We start from the raw sequence: 20,363 nt of genomic DNA on the forward strand, positions 1-20,363 counted from the left end.
ATAAAACTTATGATTTTTACAAACTATTGTTAAATTCAATATAAGGCTAAGGCTATGTTTTGATAGAAAATTAAATGGAATTTGTTCAATAAAACAATATCACAAAGAAAATGGAATCTACAGATTACATACATATGCACATTTAATCTCAAAATAATTTAGGAAGCATTTCTAATCACATGTTTCCTTGGTGACTTCTACCAAAGTTTCCAAGAAAATGCAAACTAGCAGATATAATATTAGACTTTCCTTACTAAAAATTTTACTTGTGTCTCTTTTTTGGGGGGGTGGCCTATCTCCATCTACCTAGTCTCAGGAAGAGATTCCAATCATACAACTACTTGACTTTCCTGCCTAATATTTCAAACAAAAAAAAATCATCAACAACTCAAATGTTTTGCTCTGGCTATGAATTTTTCTATTCAATGTATTAAATGTCAAAATGTAAATTTGATTTTTATGTTCATTTTTTTAAAAACCTCTATAGTTAGAGTTTTAAGACACGATGTTATATATGGATGAGACTTTTGGCTTCAAACTGAATTTCAGTCAAAATATTTCAAAATTATATGTAGGTCAATACTAATTATGGCCTAAATCAAATCCATCTTCTTGCCAATAGACCCAAATCCCAGGGCATGTGATGACAGGACAAGAGGAGTTGATTGTGACACCTGCATATCATCAGTTTTCTTCTAGGATAGATAAGAGCATCATTTCAGGGACATCAGCAAGTCATTCAAGTTGTTTCCTTGTGAAGTTGGGGTGTCTAGCTAGTGCAAGTCCCTTACCTGCCCAGATTCTCCAGACATCACCAGATACGTAACCAACCCCATATTTATCACCACCATATTCACTGTAGGTTTACACTGTTTTCTTCTTTTGTACCTTTAAATTCCAAGTTAAGAAGTTTGTAGTTACAAAAGAAACAGACGAATTTATTTGTCCTAGTCTATAAGTAAATAAAAAGATGAAAGTGAAGACTAAATTAACAGTGGAACTCCTCATTTTAAATCTCTCCTGTTGAGTTAGTTAAAAGAGAATACAATTTTAAACCCACTCATTACAAACAAAACGTTTAATATTTAGAAACTCATACCTACATTGTTAAAATAATTATACATACTTATAATTTATGTTTGCTGAAAATATACCGCACTAAACACTGATTGTTATGGTATTTAAATAATACATTGTAAATGCCCGAGGTTGTCTGTGATAGCTATTCTCTTAATATTGAACAGGGCAGCAAAAATATAACAGAGTAATATATCGATTTACCTCCCAGTGACTTCAAAATTGTCTGGTGTAAATATCTCTAGAAAACCAAATAATAAATGATTATCCAGGTTTCTTACTTAGATACAAAACTACTCTCCAATACCTAAATCAATTAATGTGTGAAATCTTTATCTTCTAAAAAATAATGCCTAATAATGGCTGTGAAGAACTATAAACCATAAATATATTCTTTTATGAGAAGGGAGGAAGGGGAATGAACGGTCTGCATGACCAGTTATCTTAATTGAGCCTGACCAGTAATTTAAATTCTGATTCCAAAACCAATTTAGCTGAAAATGACCTCAAACTGTAATCAAGGGCAGTTAATGGACCCATTTTCAATCTCTTATCTTCAAAGAATATCACACAATGTCCCTTTTTTGCTTCATTATGACAGATGGTTTTCTTGGATGAAAGTTTTAAATTTTAAACATGTCATGAGTAACTTTAAGTTACATACACAAAAGGGAAAATCTGAGAAAGGAATCAATAACTCTCGGTTATCTTTTTTCTGACACTTCAAGGTTGTCTTTGGTGTCATTCCACAGGAATAAATACTACAAATGTAACCAAAAACAGTTCAGAAAGTAGTTTAGAATTTTTTACGAAACTACTGAATTCATTCATCTTAGACAAACTACACAGAACATAGTAGTTATTCCGTAAGTACTAAATTAAGTGAATGTTTCTGCTACCCAACAAGTCTGGGACACAGCCATTTGCAAATGTGTTCATGAAACTGCTCTTATTCTGGTTCGCAGCATCACTGCCAAGCCCATGTCTTTATATCCAAAAAAATGTGGGCGCTCAGGCCACCCTGGCATCTTTTGAGGGCTCCTTAGTTCAGAAAAGGTTCTTCAACAATCTGAGACAGGCCCTAACTCCCTGAATTGTCAATTCCCTTGAAGTTGCCTTAACATTCATCTTCTTAAGTCTTTGCCTTTGACGCACCCCTGGAGCCTTTACCTTTTCCTTTAAGAACTGTGCAAGCTTCTTCCAATCTCAAAAATTCCATACTAAACCATGTGAGATAAAAGATTTCAAAAATAGGCTTTGACTTGTACCAATTATGAACACTGAAAGAGACGGGTCACCAGAGGGTTCTCACAGTCTGCTCCAAAATTAAAACTCACAATTCCTCTCTTACCACACGCCTTCTCACACCACTAACTTCAACCCAACACACACACACACACACATACCCCATAGGAGGGTTGCAGCCATTTATCTTATCTCCCATCCTGCACTCTTCCTCACGCCAGTAAAAGACTGCATTTTTATTAATGGAGAGTTAAATCACAGGGACTTTGCTCTTGGGGATACCAGGCATTGTTGAGGGCAGAATGCCCCACTGCAAACTGGAGGATTAAATGAAATCTTGACAACTAAATAAAATACCCCCAAACCATTTCTCCCACTCAGCTTAGAGAAAACGAACGGTCAGAAGACTTATACCCTATAATTTGCAAAATGTTGGATTCTCTTCAGCTGATCAGCACAAGACAAAACACAGGTACTAATGAGTGGATGCAGACGTCCCCCACCCAAGGGACCAGATCTCTGCAGAATCACTCTGCCGTGAAGCCCACCCACATGGAGCTTCCCCACAGCTTTTCAGTGTCTCACCCTTAATTACCAATAGACAGCCAGGGACCATTAGAATTTCAGAAATGAAATGAGACAATATGAAACACAGCAGAGATACTAAACCCAACAATAAAGAGGAATTCAAAGGAAAAAGAGACAATACAGGAAGCAGGAAAATTTTCTAAAATACTCAGCAATATAAAGATTATTGCATCAAGAAACAAGACGAGCGTGCTACCAAAGAAACATCAAGACCACATAAAAGCTCTTAGAAATTTTTACTATATGCTTATATAGTTATGTGTTTTATATGGTATATATGTCAGCTGAATGTAAAATTCAATAGAAATATTGGCAAAAAACTGAGAAAACCTCCCAGAAAATAAGGGATGGGGCCTGGTGAGACAAAGAAATGAATAATAAGAGATAGAAGATAAGAAAAGTCAGATCATCAATCCAATTTCTGAATAAGAGTTCCAGAAAAAGAAATTAAAAAGATATGAAAATAGCAAATAAATGAGGTAGGACCATTTCTCTGCACTGAATGACATGAATTTCCAGGCTAAAATGGCCCACTGAGAATCTATCCCAATAAATGAAAACAGACCTACATCAAGGCACATCATAGTGAAATTTCAGAACACTATAAAGAAAAGATCCTAAAGTCTTCTACAGGAGAAATAAACAAGTTTCATACAAATTATCAGGAATTAGAATGCACTGGATTTCACAAATGCAACACAGAAAGCTAGAAAACCTGGAGCAACACCTTCAAAACTCTCAGGGAAAACAATTTCCAACGTAGAGAATTATATATCAGGCAAATATAAATTAACTGCCACCAGCCTAGAAAACTTATAGTCTAGACTGAAAAAAAAGGGTTAGGTCTAGGATACATGTCTGAGAGGAAGAAAAAAAATAACCATGTTTTAACATATTGAGAGGGGATATATACTTCAGTTTGAGAACTTGACCATGAATTAATGATGGGTATGTAGAAAACTAAGCTAAAGAAAACTGAGGCCATAATAAACTCCAAAAAAATCCAGAAAACTGTAGAAGGAATAAAATCATAGCATACATCAAGGCTCAGCTGTGAAAAATATTTACTTGGTCATAATAATGTAAACATTAAATATTGGTTTAACCAAAAATAGAAAAATTGCTATATTGGGAGGCCAAGGTAAAGGAAGTAGGAGGTGGTGGGCAGTGCGTACAGGAAAAAGTCAATAAATAATACCTGAGACTGAAAATTAAGAAAGTATAAACATGGAGATGAAAAATGTGGAAACAGCTAACGGAGTAGAAAGTGGTTACTTTAGGGGAGTCAAAATCAATGGTTGGAGGGGTAAGAAGGAGAAGAAAGGGTTGGGGAAGGGGACTAATGTTTTTTGTTACAAGTCTTATAAAACTGACTGGTTTTTTTTTGTTTTTTGTTTTTGTGGTACGCGGGCCTCTCACTGTTGTGGCCTCTCCCGTTGCGGAGCACAGGCTCCGGACGCGCAGGCTCAGTGGCCATGGCTCACGGGCCCAGCCGCTCCATGGCATGTGGGATCTTCCCGGACCGGGGCACGAACCCGTGTCCCCTGCATCGGCAGGCGGACTCTCAACCACTGCGCCACCAGGGAAGCCCAAAACTGACTTTTTAAATATGGACATTTCATTCTGCTAAAAGTAAAAAACTCTAGAGAGAAGGGAGGCGTGACAACCAATTAAGTCCAATTGCTTGACTAGTTAGGATCTTTAATCTCAAGATATATTTAGTATAACTTAGCAGAGAAGAAACAAACTAGCTGACCCACCTTATCTTAATGGTAAATAAATAGCTATGGGCTTCAAGCCAAGCTGAGAAGCCAAACAGTATAACGAAGTCACTTTATAAGAATGAAATATGAAATCTCCTTTGTCCTAAATCCTTGGGGATTAGAATGTGTCATGAGTAGATTTTCCAGATGAGTAACACTAACTACATTGCCTCTTTCATTCCAACTTGCCATTGGTGAAGATAATGGTACCTACGTTTGTTTGATTTATTTTTCCAACTATATGGAAAAACAGTCTTAACTCTTTTAGCACCTAGTACAGAGCTGAACACTAAAGACACATGCTCAATAACTGTGTCCATACAATTGTTGCCTGCTGCTTGAAAATGAGGTTTAGTCATAAATAGGCATTATTTATACTACACTGTGTTAGAGACATTCCCTTGGCATTTGTGTTGTATAGGGCTTCCTTTTAAGCCAAATACTAAATGGCTAAGACTGACATGCTTTTTTGTGTTCTTGAGTCTGATTCATAATTTTTCCATCCATTCAAAGTTACTACATCTTCTTACCATCAGTGTACCTGTACCTAGTGGTCATGTTTCATTTGATTCTAATCTGAATCTAGGAATCTTTATAAATGTGGTAGAATCTAGGAAATTAATTAAGAATATATGGGCTCTTTGTGAATAAAGGTTTAAGGGCTTTTAGGGCTTCCCTATGAGTCAAGTGTGTACAATTCAGTGCATGGGCTTTGGGGATGTGTATTTTGGCTATCCAGAGGCTGAATTCCTTCACTTCTTCACTCTTTCCCTTAATTCTTCATTCTTCATGTTCCAAAAAATAAAGGTTGCCAGACAAATGATTTCCATATTAATCAAGTATCACCAGTAGGTTCTTTATCAGCAACCATTACTTCAAATATTATGGCTCCACCATTGACAGATTTCACATTAACTCTATGCAAATAGAAAATAGAATCTATATAAACCAATCTGTGTTTTAAACTTCCACTTTTCTCAAAATCAAGATGACTTTGCTTTCATGGAAGGTAAAGCAGCTAAGCAATCAGCCACAGCATTTCCAACTCAGTTGCAACTCACGGTGAGTTCAATGCTGAACTCTCAGAGGATGAAAAATAAATGGAAAATTTGTGATTCTAATTATAATCAATATCTAAGTCCAGCACTAACTGTACACCCCTTCACTGTGAACTTTAGCAGAAAGAAGGGAAATGGGGAAAAAATGACCGAGTTTACTATGTGCCAGACAGTTGTATAAATTACCTCATTTTGTCCTCACAACAGCCCTTTTAGGTGGGTATTATTATCCCTGTCTCACACATAAATAAACTGAGTGTTGGAGAGATTAAATTACTGGATCAAGGCCACGGACAGCAGGAGAGCCACCTTTCAAAATCAAGTTTGATATAAAAGACCTACAGAGAGCCCCCTAAAATATGCACTGCCGCTAAAACACCAAAAAGAGATACTAAATTAAGAAAGGAAGATATTGGGGGTGGGTGGGGAGGAAGGTCCAAGAGGGAGGGGATATATATTTATACATACAGCTGAATCATTTCGTTGTACAGGAGAAACTAACACAACATTGTAAAGCAACTATACCCCAATTTAAGAAAAAGGAAGATAATTTATAACTATAACTTAAATCAAAGTGTTTGTATTGAATTTAGATCTTCTCATGCTCAGGATAGCAGATCTTTAAGGTTTCCATTTGTGCCCTAAATCTAAATATCATACAGCAACTGCAGCTTAAGTGGTGATTGGCAGTCTCTCATGTGGACAGAATGGACACTTGCAGATGAAATATGAATAAAAGAACATTAGAAAAGTGGTCAATCTCAACCATTTCCACTCCTTTGCTGAGCTGATCAAAGCAATGCATCCAACATGTGACAGGCAGAACAGACTTCAAAAGATTTTGCATGAAAAGTAATGACTAATGGGCATGGGATTTCTTTGGCAATAATAAAAATGTTTTGAAATTTTTTAAAAGGTAGGTGCATTGCCTCGCCAACCTCTTCTGGCTCTCTCCCTCAGTGTGCAGGTACATGTGCCCAGATGGCCCTCAGCTTAAAGCCTTCCCAACGAACACCTCTTCTCCCCTTCATTTTGGTCAAGTGCCCGGGATATCAGCTCTTACTCAGTATTTGATTCTAAGAACTTGAATTTCACCATCCAGCTGAAATTATTCTAAGATCACCACTCTCCTCCAAATCCAAAGATGCTGCTTGAGTCTCATCCTCCTTATACTCTTACCTACCTCTTTTTTATTGCACTATTTGTTTTGCAATCTGAACATAAAGCTCATTAGAGAAAGCTCAGATAGTATAAAAATTAATCTTCTTCCAGTCTTAAGAAGTGAAAGAGATTTTTTAAAACAAAATTGGGATCATGCTTATAAGTACTATTTGTTTCCAACTCTTCCACTTAACATTATCATCCTTCTCTTACGTAGGCATTCATACCACGAGGCTCTGGTTACCTTTTTTGTTCAATATCACTTTCTAAATTATGGACAAGATACCATTCTAGATGCTACATAAACACAACAACATAAGTACTTCAGGTGTGATAAAGACTCCACAATGTACGTGTTCTAATTCATGGTGTTTTCTCTCCACCAAAAGAGGATAAAAATATAGACTACTACGGCTCTCAGTCTTCTTGGTCTCCTTAGCTGGGCTTCCTTGCAAACACACAAGTAATGTACCTCATCCACGCTAAATCCTTCCTTTACAACCTCCTTCAGAGCTCACTTACACTGAGAAGAGTTCCAATCTCCCCTGGTGCACAGGTAATCTTTATCCTGCCTCGACAATCTTAGCCACATTTCTGGCTTTAAATGCCACCTGGTATTCCCAGTTGTCTTTTCTTTCTCCACTAGACAGTAAGCTCTCTTGCTATCAAGGAATTGTACTTGAGAGTTTTGGGGTTTTGTTTTACATCTGCAGCTAACAGATTTCGGAGATGCTCAGTAAGTATTTTCACTGTCACTACTTCTCTTCTCGTTCTCCCCCAAAACCCATTAAATCTCTATCCTGTCCCTTCTCTGCACTACAGATGGTTTTACCTTTTCTCTAGTCCTATATTCCTCCATCTATGAGGATTAGCTTTCTAACTTTTTTGACCTGAGTCATAACATGATATATGTTTTCCATCACAACCGGGTCAACAAAAGTTTAACAAAACAATACCTACCCTCACTACATAAGACATACTCTCTTTTCTATTCTAGTCCATTCCTTCTTTCTTCCTTTTATTCCTTTCTTCTTTTTAATGCTAGTGGAAGCCAACTGAATAGATTTCACCACCCACGACCTGCATACAAGTTAAGACACTAGGATGCCCAAATTTTTTCTAAAACCTAATGCGTATAAAACTGAGGTTATCCATCTTTCACCCAAGGTAACCCCTCTTCTCAATCCCCCGTCATACTGACAGTACCATGATTATTTCATTACCTTGGGTTTGTAGCTTAAAATTATTTCTCTCTCTCAGTCAGCCACCATTTTGGACCTAACATCTACCTCTTCTGGTTGATTTGTCATCTCCAACATGTCAGCTGTGTGTGTCCTTTTTATCCTTATCCAAAGCCATTACAAGTGTATCTGTTCTTTAAAATATATCGCAGTTGGATTTCTTTAACAAGCCCCTCTGATATATAGAATTTAATTTTTATAAGACTTTTCAGCTACGCGTCTATTAATAAAAGGTAGAGTTGTGAAGTGTTTTGGTTTGCAGTGCATTCACATACATTATTTTATTTGCTTCTCCTACTCAAATGAGGAAATTACAGTTCGAAGATATTAAGTGACTCACACAGATTCACTAGGCAGTTGGTGGCAGAGAGAAATCTTGAACCCAAATCTTTTTAATCTAAGCCCAACAGTTCATTTCCCCACATACACATCTTCCTACCCCATAAAGCAAAAGAATTTCATGAGACTTCACTGGCCTTCAAAGCGGCTTTAACTGGCTCTCCTGCCTCCTAGCCTCTGGGTTCTCCATCATCCAGCTGATTTTTCATAATGCAGCAAAAATCCTTTAACCAACTCATGATTTTGTCCAGCCACTATAGCGGCTGCCGCGTAAAACCAAAACTCCCCTTAAGGACTGCAACGATCTCTATTGATTTGCTCCTACTTAATTCTCTGCTGATTCCTAGCTGGCAACAAACACACAGCCTAGCACAGCAGACGTTCAATTGCTGTAGTTGACTATACTCTTAAATATTTTTTTAAATGATTTCTCTTACATCTCCAGCAGCACCCTCTCCTTTGCGCAGCATTTAAAATTTTAATAAGATTTGTCCCAATATCCAATCTGCTTTCACTGCTCTTCAATACCAATAATTCTCTAGCTAGATGCTTCTCCTCCTACAGAGAGCTGGGTCCTTCCTCCTCTTATTTATCCTTATGTCCCCGGAGCTTCAGATCAAGTACTAGCTCTGCCACATCTTTTTCCAAACATTTAAACCAACCAAGACAATTTTTGCCTTTCCGAACAATTCTCACAATTATTACCCGTCTCCTTCCTTCTAGGCACTTATTCACATAGTACCTTTCAGGATTAAGTGTTTGAACAAAGTAAGTGGTTTCTCCCCAGCCATCTGAAAGCCTCTGCAGGCCTGGTATAACTTGCTTAAATGTATTTTGTTTTTCCCCTCAGCCTCCAGCACAGAACTCTGCACATCACATTCACAGCACACCTGTTTAATAAAGGTTTCAAATAAAACCTCCATGCAGGATGAACCTTTTAAAAGAAGGTATAGGTATATTGAGTACCTACAGCATATTACCTGTTTTACATATGTGATTTTATTTAAGCTCACCAAATTCCGTAAGGGAGGTGTCATTTTCTCCATTTTACACAGGGGAAGCGGGCTCAAAAGGGCAGCACCTTGCAGAATGTCAGTGACAGTGACCTCAACATAGACCTGTCAGACTCCAAAGCTCTTGATACTGCCCTCCACCTACCACTGCCCCCCTCACTTCCATCAGATCGGTCAGCCCAGAAGCCAAGCAAATTCACATTTGCTTGGCTCGTATTCCAAGACTATATGTATTCAAATTATCCTAACTTTAAAAAAGGATGAAATTCAGCCAACGACTGTTGTTATAGTCCCAGCTTCACCTGTGTAAATCACTTACCCCTTCTTAGACTCAGTTTCTATTTCAAGACCTAACACAATCTGCCCTTAGAGAACTGGTTTTTCTCCTCAAGTCTGGCCACTTCTCCCCAGGTACCCAACACTGTTCCCCAAACGTGACTGTATATATTCATATCTCCGTGTGTTGGTTCTGCTGAATCACCTCTTCTTCCTGTTCCATCCAGTGAAGGCAAACTGGTACCCCACGCCCAGCTCAAGGGAGCCCCAAGCAGAGTTAATTGCTTCCTTCCTTGTGCTCCAATGGCATTTAATCCATGTCTCTATTTGTAAGTAGAGTATGTCTCTCCCCAACACTAGATGGTAAGCTCTAGAAGCAGTGGCATATCTTACTTGACTTCATAACCCAAAACTGAGCACAATTCCTGAAACTATTTGACCATCACAAGGTTTCAGGAAGGTTCACTGAATTAAGGAAGTCAGGAATATTTGTCGTGATTCAATGTTTGTTAAGTAGTCAATCAACCATGCCTTAAAACGAGAAGAGCGTCTGTCCTTCCTACTTCACAGAGAGTTCTTTAAACGTTACCTGCTCACTCACTCAACTACCCAAAGAAAGATTTCCCCCCCGATAATCTCTCATAGCACCCTTCTCCTTTCCTTAGTTTTTAATCAGAATATATAATTATAAAGATGTGTGTGAATTACTTTGCTAATGTCTATATTCCTCCACACTATTAGACTAGAAGCTCTACATAGGGATGATGTACGTTTAGGTAACAGGGATGATGTTATGTTTAGTCTACCACTGTATTCCTAGCACCCAACACCCAATAAGTGCTTGATAAATATTTACCCAATAAAAGATATGAAGATTAAAAGATATAATGCATATCAAACACTCTGTGAATTGTACAGTGATGATTAAGACACACTTACTGGGATTATATATTCAGTTTATTCCCTCTTTGATAGCTAAACCTTCAGTCTCTTCTCCAGTATCATATGCCTTTAGCTGGCAAACCTCTTCCTGCCTCACCAATAGGGCACTTATGTTTGACTCATTTGAATAATAATATCAATTACCTTATTTTATTCCAGTTTGTAATTTACAAAAAATATCAGCAGTGAGACATATTAAATCACCTCAGATCTCACCTAAGATATTCTATAAAATAAAGGTCAAATAGCTTTTTCTTTTCAAAAATAACTTTGATTTTGATACATGGTTCTAATGTTCAAAGCAGCGCACAACATTTACAAGGTACATGTTTAACACATTGGAACAATTAGCTTGTATTCTCAAGCGAGTGGGCCCAAGGAGACCAACACAGTTGCTATGGCAGGTCAAAAGTTTGCATGGGCTCCTCCGTTACACAGGGTCCTTCCAAGGCTCTGGGGGGGATGGGGACCTGATGACCTGTTCTAACGGTCGAAAGCAAGAGAGTACTGAATTTTCCTTAAAGAGGGCATTCAAAATTGTAGACCTTTTGGCCCCCATGAGACCCAGATGCATCCCTGTGCTAACGGCTTTCAACCTCATAAGGAGACCCCTTTCCCTCTGAAGTATTCATAAACCAACAAGACTTGCAGGCATATTTAAAAACAGATTTAAAAAAAATCTAGTTCTCATCTTTGAAGTAGAGTTCCTATTACATTCTTTTTAAAGTCTGTCTAAAACAAGACCATTATGTCTGAATAATTATTTTTTCTAGACCCATATACATCCCTTTTTCTCCTTAATAAGCACAGCTCATGTGCATTTGAAAATATTCACAAGATCTCTACCAATTAGGTGTTACTAATTTTCCCATTTCACAGAAGAGGAAACAAACTTAGAGAAGGGAACTGACTTGCCCAGGATCAAAGAGCTAATAAAGGATCCGTGTGCCTGGGATTTCACCCTAGGGCCCTAGGCCGCTGGCCACACTTAATCTCTAGGCTCTCTTACTCACAGGGTTCCTTGACAGCAGAAATTAGGTCATCACGGTGCTTTGTAATTCCCCACAGAGCTGATGATAAAAAGCTGGCACTCAACATATTTGATGAACTATTTAAGAGAATACCTATTGTAACCCAATCTCCAACAGTGTGATACCACTATGAATATTCCTAAATGGTGAGGTAATCAGATCTCTCAGGAATGATACAGGATGGAAAACAGGGCCAGATGTTGCCAGGGTTTGCAGCTCCAAATCAAAACTACTCAGGGAGAGTATCCAGTGGAATACAAGTTGTACAGAGGCCTTTCAAGTCATACCAGTGAGGCAATCTTTGAATTGAAAGGCAAGCATATTTACATATATCTGAGAGAAAACGAATGCCTAACAGGTTTATTAAAATCTTTTTTTAAATCAAAAACACACATACACAACATAGACCAAATGTCTTGTCCTTCTAGTATAGTTCTCTTTGAGTGATTGCCTGGAAGCTAAATTAATCCCGCAGGAAGGGAAAAGTGTGTCTACCTAACTGAGAACAGTGAACTCAGTGGCTGCATGCAGACGTGGCCTAACAGTGTGATACAATGAAAGTGCCCGAAAAGCTGCCATTTGGCACCCAGGCCAACATCAAAAGGCAAGGCCCCTAATGAGGATCTTCAGCCAAGAGACAGCATTTCAACACCGTGAAATAAAAGAGTGCAATGGCACCACCGGCAACGCCAAATAATTTACGTCCCTCTCCATCAGCAAATGGTCTTGAGGCTTGGCACCAAGAGGTAATAACAAAAAGGGCGAGAGTGGACGCGCCTCTGACTTCAGATTGACTTCGGCATTGCACTGCTCTACAGCAGTAAGTACATCTACCTGGATTACGGATAATAGTTTCACTACATGTTTTTTTCATATGAAAAACTTGGGATCTCACAGAGACCTATTCACTAGGACTCGGAGAGGTCCTTGGGCATTCGCTCTTCCTAAGAGGCTGTCTCCGACAATATTGCTCAGAGACTCACCATTTGAAGAGATGTATAAAATTCTCCTCTGAATCGTATTATTTCTTCCTTTTTGACTAAAGGAATCTTAACCTTTAGTCTTCTTGATTCAAAGCTCAAAGAGCTATTATCATTACATGGCCTGTTGAGTCATGTTTTCAATTTCGTTTAATTTGTAACTCATTTTTAAGACTGGAAAAATGCTGTGTATAATTTCCTGTCACTTCTTTTAATGTTCCAAAAGTTTCTTAGCCTATATATCTGTTAGGTGACTAAACCGAAGAATCATCAGTTATGGAATTTACATTAAAATATTTATATTGACAGCATAAGACATGTGTGTGCTCGGAAGCTCAATACTTAAATAGTGTAGGAGAGCCTTTTTAAAATGCCTTTGTCTCCTCCCAGGGTGACGGTTCCCAGACGACTGACGGGGGCAGGTGCCAGTCCCTTCTCTCCCCTCCCTGCTGATTGGTTCTGCTCTCCAGCACCACAAACCCGAGATCAGCAGGGAAAGTTCAAACCGTTCTTTAGCAACAGGTAGTCGATCACTTATTTTCCACCAAGACAGGAAGAACTGTCTGTAAAATATCTTTGGAGGTCTGCCAGCAGCACTGAAGTCCCTTTCAGTCTGGAAAGCAGCCCCAGTTCTGTAACTCTGAAGACCATAAACGTGGGGAATTCATCAAACTAATATTAAATAGAGGCTTTGTCGCCTTAAAAAATTCAGTGCTTGGATCAGAAATTCCAAAGCCTGTATTTCAAGCAGTGTAAAGTTTACAAGATGCTGTCTGTAATTTACAAAACTGAGTTCTGCAGCAAATAAAAACGTCTGTCATGTCTAAAGATTAGTATTTGAATGACGAAATGGTGCTATTTTGAAAGGCAATTAAGATGTTGTGCCCTATTAAGAAAAAATATAGATTACTTACATTAAATGACATATTACCTATTTGAGGAAATCAATTAATGATAAATGTATTCCAAAGTAAAGCACTTATGCAAAACTCAGAATTCGGGGTTCCAGTGACTAATTTTTCTCTCTTCCTGCTGCCTTGACTAAGCACCTACAGTCCTTGCAAACAGCACACCCACACCATAATTTTTTTTTTGGCAAACAATTAGTGCCTTAATTCTTGAACTATCAAGCTCGAGAAACAGTAACCACTTAAATCAACAAACCCTTAGTTTAATCAATCAGCATAGAGACTTGGATGAACCTCCTTTATTAAACATGCATGTGTCCTGCTGTTTTCTGCTATTTTAATATTATTTTTTAAAAAACAGACCCTGGGTAAATGTATCTGGAAAGAAATCATCAAGTTCAGTGTGTTGGGGGAAGACAGGGGGAGCTTCTTGAAAACTGACTCTAAAAAACAATGTTAAGTGTTAGACTAATGAAAACTTAGCCCCAGTTGGCAGATCTTTAGAATCTTTGTAGTGGGAATAGCAACTCAAGAGCTATTAAACACGTGACAGGCCAAGCATCCACAATGTCTGGATTTTATTCTCTTTTCGTTTAATTCTGTTGAATTTTAAATAAAGTTTAGGTTATTTTCAATATTTTAAAATATGCTAATAGTTGTTGAAAGAAAATTAACTTTTCGGTTTTTGGACAGAGTTGTAAAAGGTTTCCCACATTCTTAAATATGGCTTTATTACATTCCGTTAAATTTTGTTCAGAAAGATACATTACTGATATTAAAATGAAAACCAGTGAAAAAATATAGCTCACCATAACTGTATTCATAGCGAACTCCGCTGAAACATACCCTAATTCGTTTAGTAAATGATATTATATATACTATAAATACAGTGCAAGCTAGCTTTTGGGTAGCAAATGTGTTCTTTGTTCTTAATCTGGTGCTACTTGTTAGAAAAGCAGTCCTGATCACTCCTTGACTCTTCCAAGTTAAACTGGCAGAGAGGATTATAAAATTATCAAATAAACGTATGACTTAACAACCATTCCAGATCATTCAATCAAACAATTTTTCCACAAAACATCTAAAACTGCAGTTAGAATAAACTCAAATTTGCTGTGTAATTCCACAACGTTTCACTTTATTCCTAAGGAGCAGAAGACACCAAAATGACAAAGGGGCAGCAGACCTGATTCCTTTGGTATATTAAGGTGAGCACACCTTACATCTAAATTTTCATGTGCGCCCAGTGGAGCAGAGACTGAGCAACCATTGTCCCTGGAGACAACAGAACACTGCAGGCCAAACAACAACAACAACAACAACAAAACGTATGTGTGTGTGTTTTCGTTTTTATTTTCGTCCTGATCCTTTGACTTGAACTCTACATTTTTTTAAGCTATTGTAAAAACAATACTTTAATGGAAAATTATTTCTCTTTGGAAAACCACTCAACTTCTTTCTTTTGTTAAGCAACCTTGTATGTGTTTCCCGTTCTGCCTTCTTCCCATCCTCACGTTACTAGGGCCACGAACAAGGACGCTTTCCTTCCAGAGAACACCGGTCAGAATGCCACCCTTGTCTGGGCAGCCTTGAATATCCAACCTGGAATTCCCTGGGGATCCCAACACCAAGAGTTACACACATCACGACCCTGGAAAGGACGTCTGGTCGATCCCCCCTAAAGGCCTACCAAAGATCAGGTCTCTACCGTTACGCCCCCATCTAGAAGAGAGGACATCCCAGACACACACCCCCGCGTGCAGCGCGGGGAAATCGCGCCCGGGAGTCCCACGGACACGAAGGGAAAGGGCATGCCCGGGCGGGGGGCGGGATGCTGACCCGCGGACGGCCGGTACAGAGCGAGAAGTCAGCTGGGGTTGGCCGACCCCCCTCCCCCTCCCCCTCCCCCTCACGGGGTTCCTCACCACCCCTGCCAAGGCCCCGCCCCCGGCCCGCCCAGAGCTTCGCCCCCTGCCCACTGGTCAGCGCACGCGTGTCGGTGTGCCCAGCCTCTGCGCCCTCACAGGCAGCACGCTCCGGTCTGGACGGTTCCGCGGGCGTGTGTGTGCCAGAGGGGCGGGAGGGATGCTCCAAGTCGGCGTGAAGGAGGCACGAGTGGGGAAGCACGGGCGGGGCAGACCAGGAGACCTCCCGGTAACCACCTCGACTCCATTTTATCTCCTCGGAAACTGGGCAGGCTGGGGACCCCGCCGCAGGGCGGGGTTCCTCCCGGCGTGGAGCGAGAGAGACCGTTACGCTGGAGCACCGGGAGACTGTCCTGGCAGCTCCCGGCCGCCACCCGCGCCGAAATAAAAGCCTCTCGCGGCTTCCCGCCCAGCCAGCCTCTCTCTGATTGGTCGCCATGGGAGGGACCCGAGTTAGCTGGAGGTGGCGGCGGAGCGCGGCTCTCGTGCCGCCCGGGGAGGGGTCGCGTTGGGTGCTCCCCGGCCCGCTCCGCGCGCTCCCCCACCCAGGTTCGGCCGTCTAGGGCAGCTCTAGCGGCAGCTGGCAGCGGCGGCCACAACACAGAGACCCCTCCGCCCGGCTTTCCTCGGGCGCTTCCCAGCACACGCCCCCCACCGAGAATGTCTGCCCACCCCACCCAGCTCTCTCCGGTTCCTGTTCCTTTTCTTCCCCCTCCCCGTCCGTCAGCTCCAAAACGCAAATCCTGGGGTGGGGCGGGGTGGGGTGGGGTGAGCAGCTGGAGGGAAGGGTGGGCACGCACTGAAGAATCTTCCAGGGAGGCCGGGATGGAAATACCCCAAATGAAATAAACCTCCCTCCCTGCCGCCAAGGTTTTATGGGCGGCGGCGCAGCCCCCGCCACCCGCGGCAGCATCACTACTGTCTTCCTCCCAGCTCCTATTGTTCGCACTTTGCCAGGGTCGGGAACCTCGCCCAAAGAAAGGAGACTGGGGCGAGGTGTTTCGGGCGGCTACCTGCCATTCTTCTCTCGCACCACGCAACATGGGGCTCGCGGTGCGTGTGAAGGCACACACGCGCACACACGCGCGCACACACACACCAGGCAGCCCCGATCACGCCCTCCTCGCCCTCCGCCCCTCCGCACTTCCTCCTGTCAAAACGCGGCGCTCGATCCTCCCATCCCTCTTGCTCCGGGCCGAGAGCAGGCTTTGCAACTAACCAGATATTTGGCAAATGAAAAACTAACGTCATACCGACGGGGGTGCAACAACGGCCACACAGCCCTGAAATTCTGCCCATTTCGCCCCATTTTTCAAACCGTTATTCGGCCGGGGCGGGGGCTAAAGGCGCAAAGGCGGCGAGCCCCACTTTATTAGACCCAGGGAAATAACGATCGGGGGCGGCTGCCCCGGCCTTATTGTTCAGTCTTCGCGGAACCGGGGCTGACAAGCCCCTTCCCCACAGAACCCGAGCCTGTGCGGCTGCACCACCGAACCGCGGCCTCCCCCGCTCCGCCGCCCGCCACCCGCCTTCGGGGATGGAGCTCTGCCCATCACCGGCGCGGCCGCAGCGTCCCGGGAGCGGGCTGCTCCGCTCCCAGCGCAGCGGGCACACAAAGTGGGAAGGGCGGGCGAGCTGGAGGGGCGCCTGGCGCTCTCTACGCGGGGAGGCTGCCCCAGTCCAGGCAGCCCGGGAGGGTTCGGGTGGGCAGAAGGGCGACGCGCTCCTTCCTCAGCTCAACGAAAATGACCACTCTTAGCATTCCATGTAAAACCACCCCAAATAACAGCGTTCCTCGGGGGGAGGAGTTGGGGGAGGGTGCAATTAACAAATCAAATTGCGAATATTAATTTTGAAAATGTACCTGCAGTTCCCAGGAAAAACAAAGTCCAGATGAAATCCTTAGTTTGCAGCATTGTAATGTGCTGGCCGGGAGGGATGTTCTTGCCGCGGTAAATTCTCTGCCCCCCCCCTCCCTTGCAGCGAGTGTGGACGGCGGCAGAGCAACAGACCTAGGGGCAGACAATTGCCAGGCTGAGTATTATTATTTTTGCAGAATTGTTTCCTGCCAGCCGCTGCCGAGCTGCGTTCACGCGCTGATCGGAGAATGAGTGACAGTCCCAGCCTCAGCACATTCGCAACTCGGAGATCCTTGCGCTGGCCCGGGTTCGCTTTGATGGAACTGGGGATGGGAGCGGGGGGCGGGGGTGAGAACCTCACTGTGTCCTTCCACCACGCCGGCCACAAATAGTGCCGAACATCAAGGAGGTAAGAGAGACAGGGGAGGCAGCTGCGGCCGCCTGCAAAACCCGGCGTGGAACTGCCGGAGGAGTCGGGCTCTTTCACAGGCAGTCTTCCAGGCAGAACTGGGATTTCTTCTTTTCACACTTCTCGCCTGTGCCTCCGCGGTCCTTGCTGCCATCCAGCCTTCCTTAATCTGGAAGGTAGGATACTTTAATAACTAGTAAATAATAAAAGTAAAATTTTGGGTTTGTGTAGGGTTTCAAAGTTGTCGAATCCTTCATTTAGATCCTAAGATCCTCGAATTATAAGGATAGCCTAGGACTTGGTTGTTTTAAGTGCAGGAAATTAGAAATTTGGAGAAGGAGGGGGATTGCTGTTGTTGGGTTTTGTTTGTTAATTTGTTTGTTTGTTTGTTTTATACTGGGTATGAAGTGTGCTCTCCCACAGAGAGGCAGCAGATCTCAGGGGAAGGAGGTGGGAAGCAACTTAAGTTAGAAGGAAAACGCAGATGTTTAGAAGGGATTTTCAGAAATAACTACAGGAAAATGTTTTCTTGTTTATAAATGCTGGAATCTGTGGCCTCTTTATAAAGATAACCAAGATTTTTTATGTAGCTTTTATGGTATAGGCACAATATTAAATAATATTTTCTTACAAAGGCATACAACCTCAATTCTTAAAGATTTTAATATAGAATATCACTGAGGTACCAACGCAAAGAGTTTCAATGAATCTTCCAGCTGTTATTTTAAACAGAAGAGGGTGGGGGAGCAAGGTGAAAATAAACATGTTTCAGCACCTGAGCAAGGTTTGAGTGTTTACGGAACAAAAGGTGAGGCAGAAAAAGGAGCTCATGGTGTCCTAGATGCTGGACTAGCCTACCAGCCTAGCACCATGAAACCCTCCCAGAGGAAGGCTGCCTGTCTATGTTCAAAGCACCAATGCACCAACATCACCATGCACTCCATTTTTCTTTAAAGGTCAGACTCTCCACTGCTGTATCACTCTTTAAAAACCCATTCTCTGCTGGCTAACCAGCCAGTTACTGGAGAGGCTGGCACCCCTCCCCTTCCCCTCCTGTATACTAAACCCAGGTGGGCCAAACCAACAGGCTGAAATACAGGGGCCCCTGAAAAGTACTTCCTCCCCCAAATCTATCTTTCACAACATTTATTTTTGTAATATTTCCCTCATACCGACGATAAATAATTTTAAAATACAGAGAAGTAGAAAGAATCCCACAGATTCCAGAGATACCCACAGATTTTCTAAGTCTTCTGTGTATGCATATGATTTTTATCACTGACATAGTGTAGCAGCGCCTAACGTTTCATTATAAGCATTTTTCCAGTTTGTTAAAGAGTCCTTTGAAATCTTTTATAGCTATGTAGTATTTCTTCATATTGCGGGCTCTTCAATGGTTTCTCCACTGTTGGATATTTAGATTGTTTCCAGAGTTTAATAATATCAGTAATGTTTTTTGAACATCTTTTAGTAAGTATTATTGAACAACCACTGTATTTAGTCCTGTGCTGGGTACAGTGAATTATATAGTTGTTGTTGTTGTTTTTAATGGTTGCTTTATTTAGCATATTTGGCTTCAGACATGAGGTCCTGCTAACATGTAAAATTGCCACATTGGCCTGGTAAATGTAAGTGGGTAAATATACTAGACTCTTTGCTAAGGAAGAGGTTTTGATAGCAGGGAAAGATGGAGAGAACAGGCCTGAGGGGAAAGGGAAGAAAGTGAAGGTTGGGATACCCAACATAAATTTTTTCTATTTCTAATTTTACCGAGAGTGAGAGACACACCCTTCTCTGCAAACCTCCCTCCCTGTAGCCCCTATCCATAGAATCAAAAGATTCCTTGCTATTTTTCTCCCCAAATGTCCCTATTTTTAGTTTTTTAATGTAGGCAGGTGTGGAAATCCTATCTCACTTCAGCATGACTGAATCCCCCCCCAGCCCCTCCCTTCCCTGTGGGGCTGCTGCTCTCTGTTGTGATGATTCATTCTAGACCTCTGGTCCCCAGTCATTGCAGTCCACACTCCATGTATCTCTCCTGTGTTCTTTTAACAGGATCCGTCACTTGTGTCCAATTCGTCAGCTCTCCACTTGTCAGTGCCCACATCTGTGAGCTCTGGGTGTCAATCCTTTCCTGAACCTCACTTTGAAATGAGACAGAACTGTGTCCCTCCCCAGACCTCTTTCCCCAGAGGGAGTCCCAGGCTGTCAGGCCCACATTAATGAGCATCTAGCGAGTGAACAACCAGGGGACTGAAGCAGAGGAAGGAGACACTCAGGACTGCTTTAGAGATTGGAGCTTCCCTAATAAAGCAGAGAATGGGCTATAAAATCAGCCACAGCAAGAAGACCAGCCAGGAAGTTATGACAGTGCTCTCCGGATGGGCTGGCAGGTCCTGACCCTAGGCAGTGGCCCTGGGGAAGGAAGCCAACAGGAGCACAGATCTGAGAAATATTTCCAAGACAAAAAACAGCAGAACTTTGGAACTTTCTGAAGATGGGGGTCTGAGGCAGGGGAAGAAATCAGAATTGCTTCCATTCATTCAAC

The 20,363-nt window shown here is 41.9% G+C and overlaps 1 protein-coding gene across 26 annotated transcripts in view; it reads right to left on the reverse strand.

The window, feature by feature from the left end:
- Positions 1-17,486, reverse strand: part of NCAM1 (neural cell adhesion molecule 1) — a gene marked incomplete at both ends in the record, with an annotated part of 318,529 nt that extends 301,043 nt beyond the window's left edge. For 21 of the 26 annotated variants that reach the window (XM_082845079.1, XM_082845096.1, XM_082845078.1 and 18 more), the window contains one exon: positions 17,412-17,486. In XM_082845079.1, the coding sequence (XP_082701205.1) occupies positions 17,412-17,463 (52 nt within the window). The remainder of the gene's footprint in view (positions 1-17,411) is intronic. The other 5 variants (XM_082845093.1, XM_082845081.1, XM_082845095.1 and 2 more) reach the window with 1 other exon arrangement.
- Positions 17,487-20,363: the final 2,877 nt, after the last annotated feature.

The sequence above is a fragment of the Leucopleurus acutus genome, assembly GCF_964270905.1.
Source record: "Leucopleurus acutus genome assembly, chromosome: 8".
NCBI classification, from domain to species: domain Eukaryota; kingdom Metazoa; phylum Chordata; class Mammalia; order Artiodactyla; family Delphinidae; genus Leucopleurus; species Leucopleurus acutus.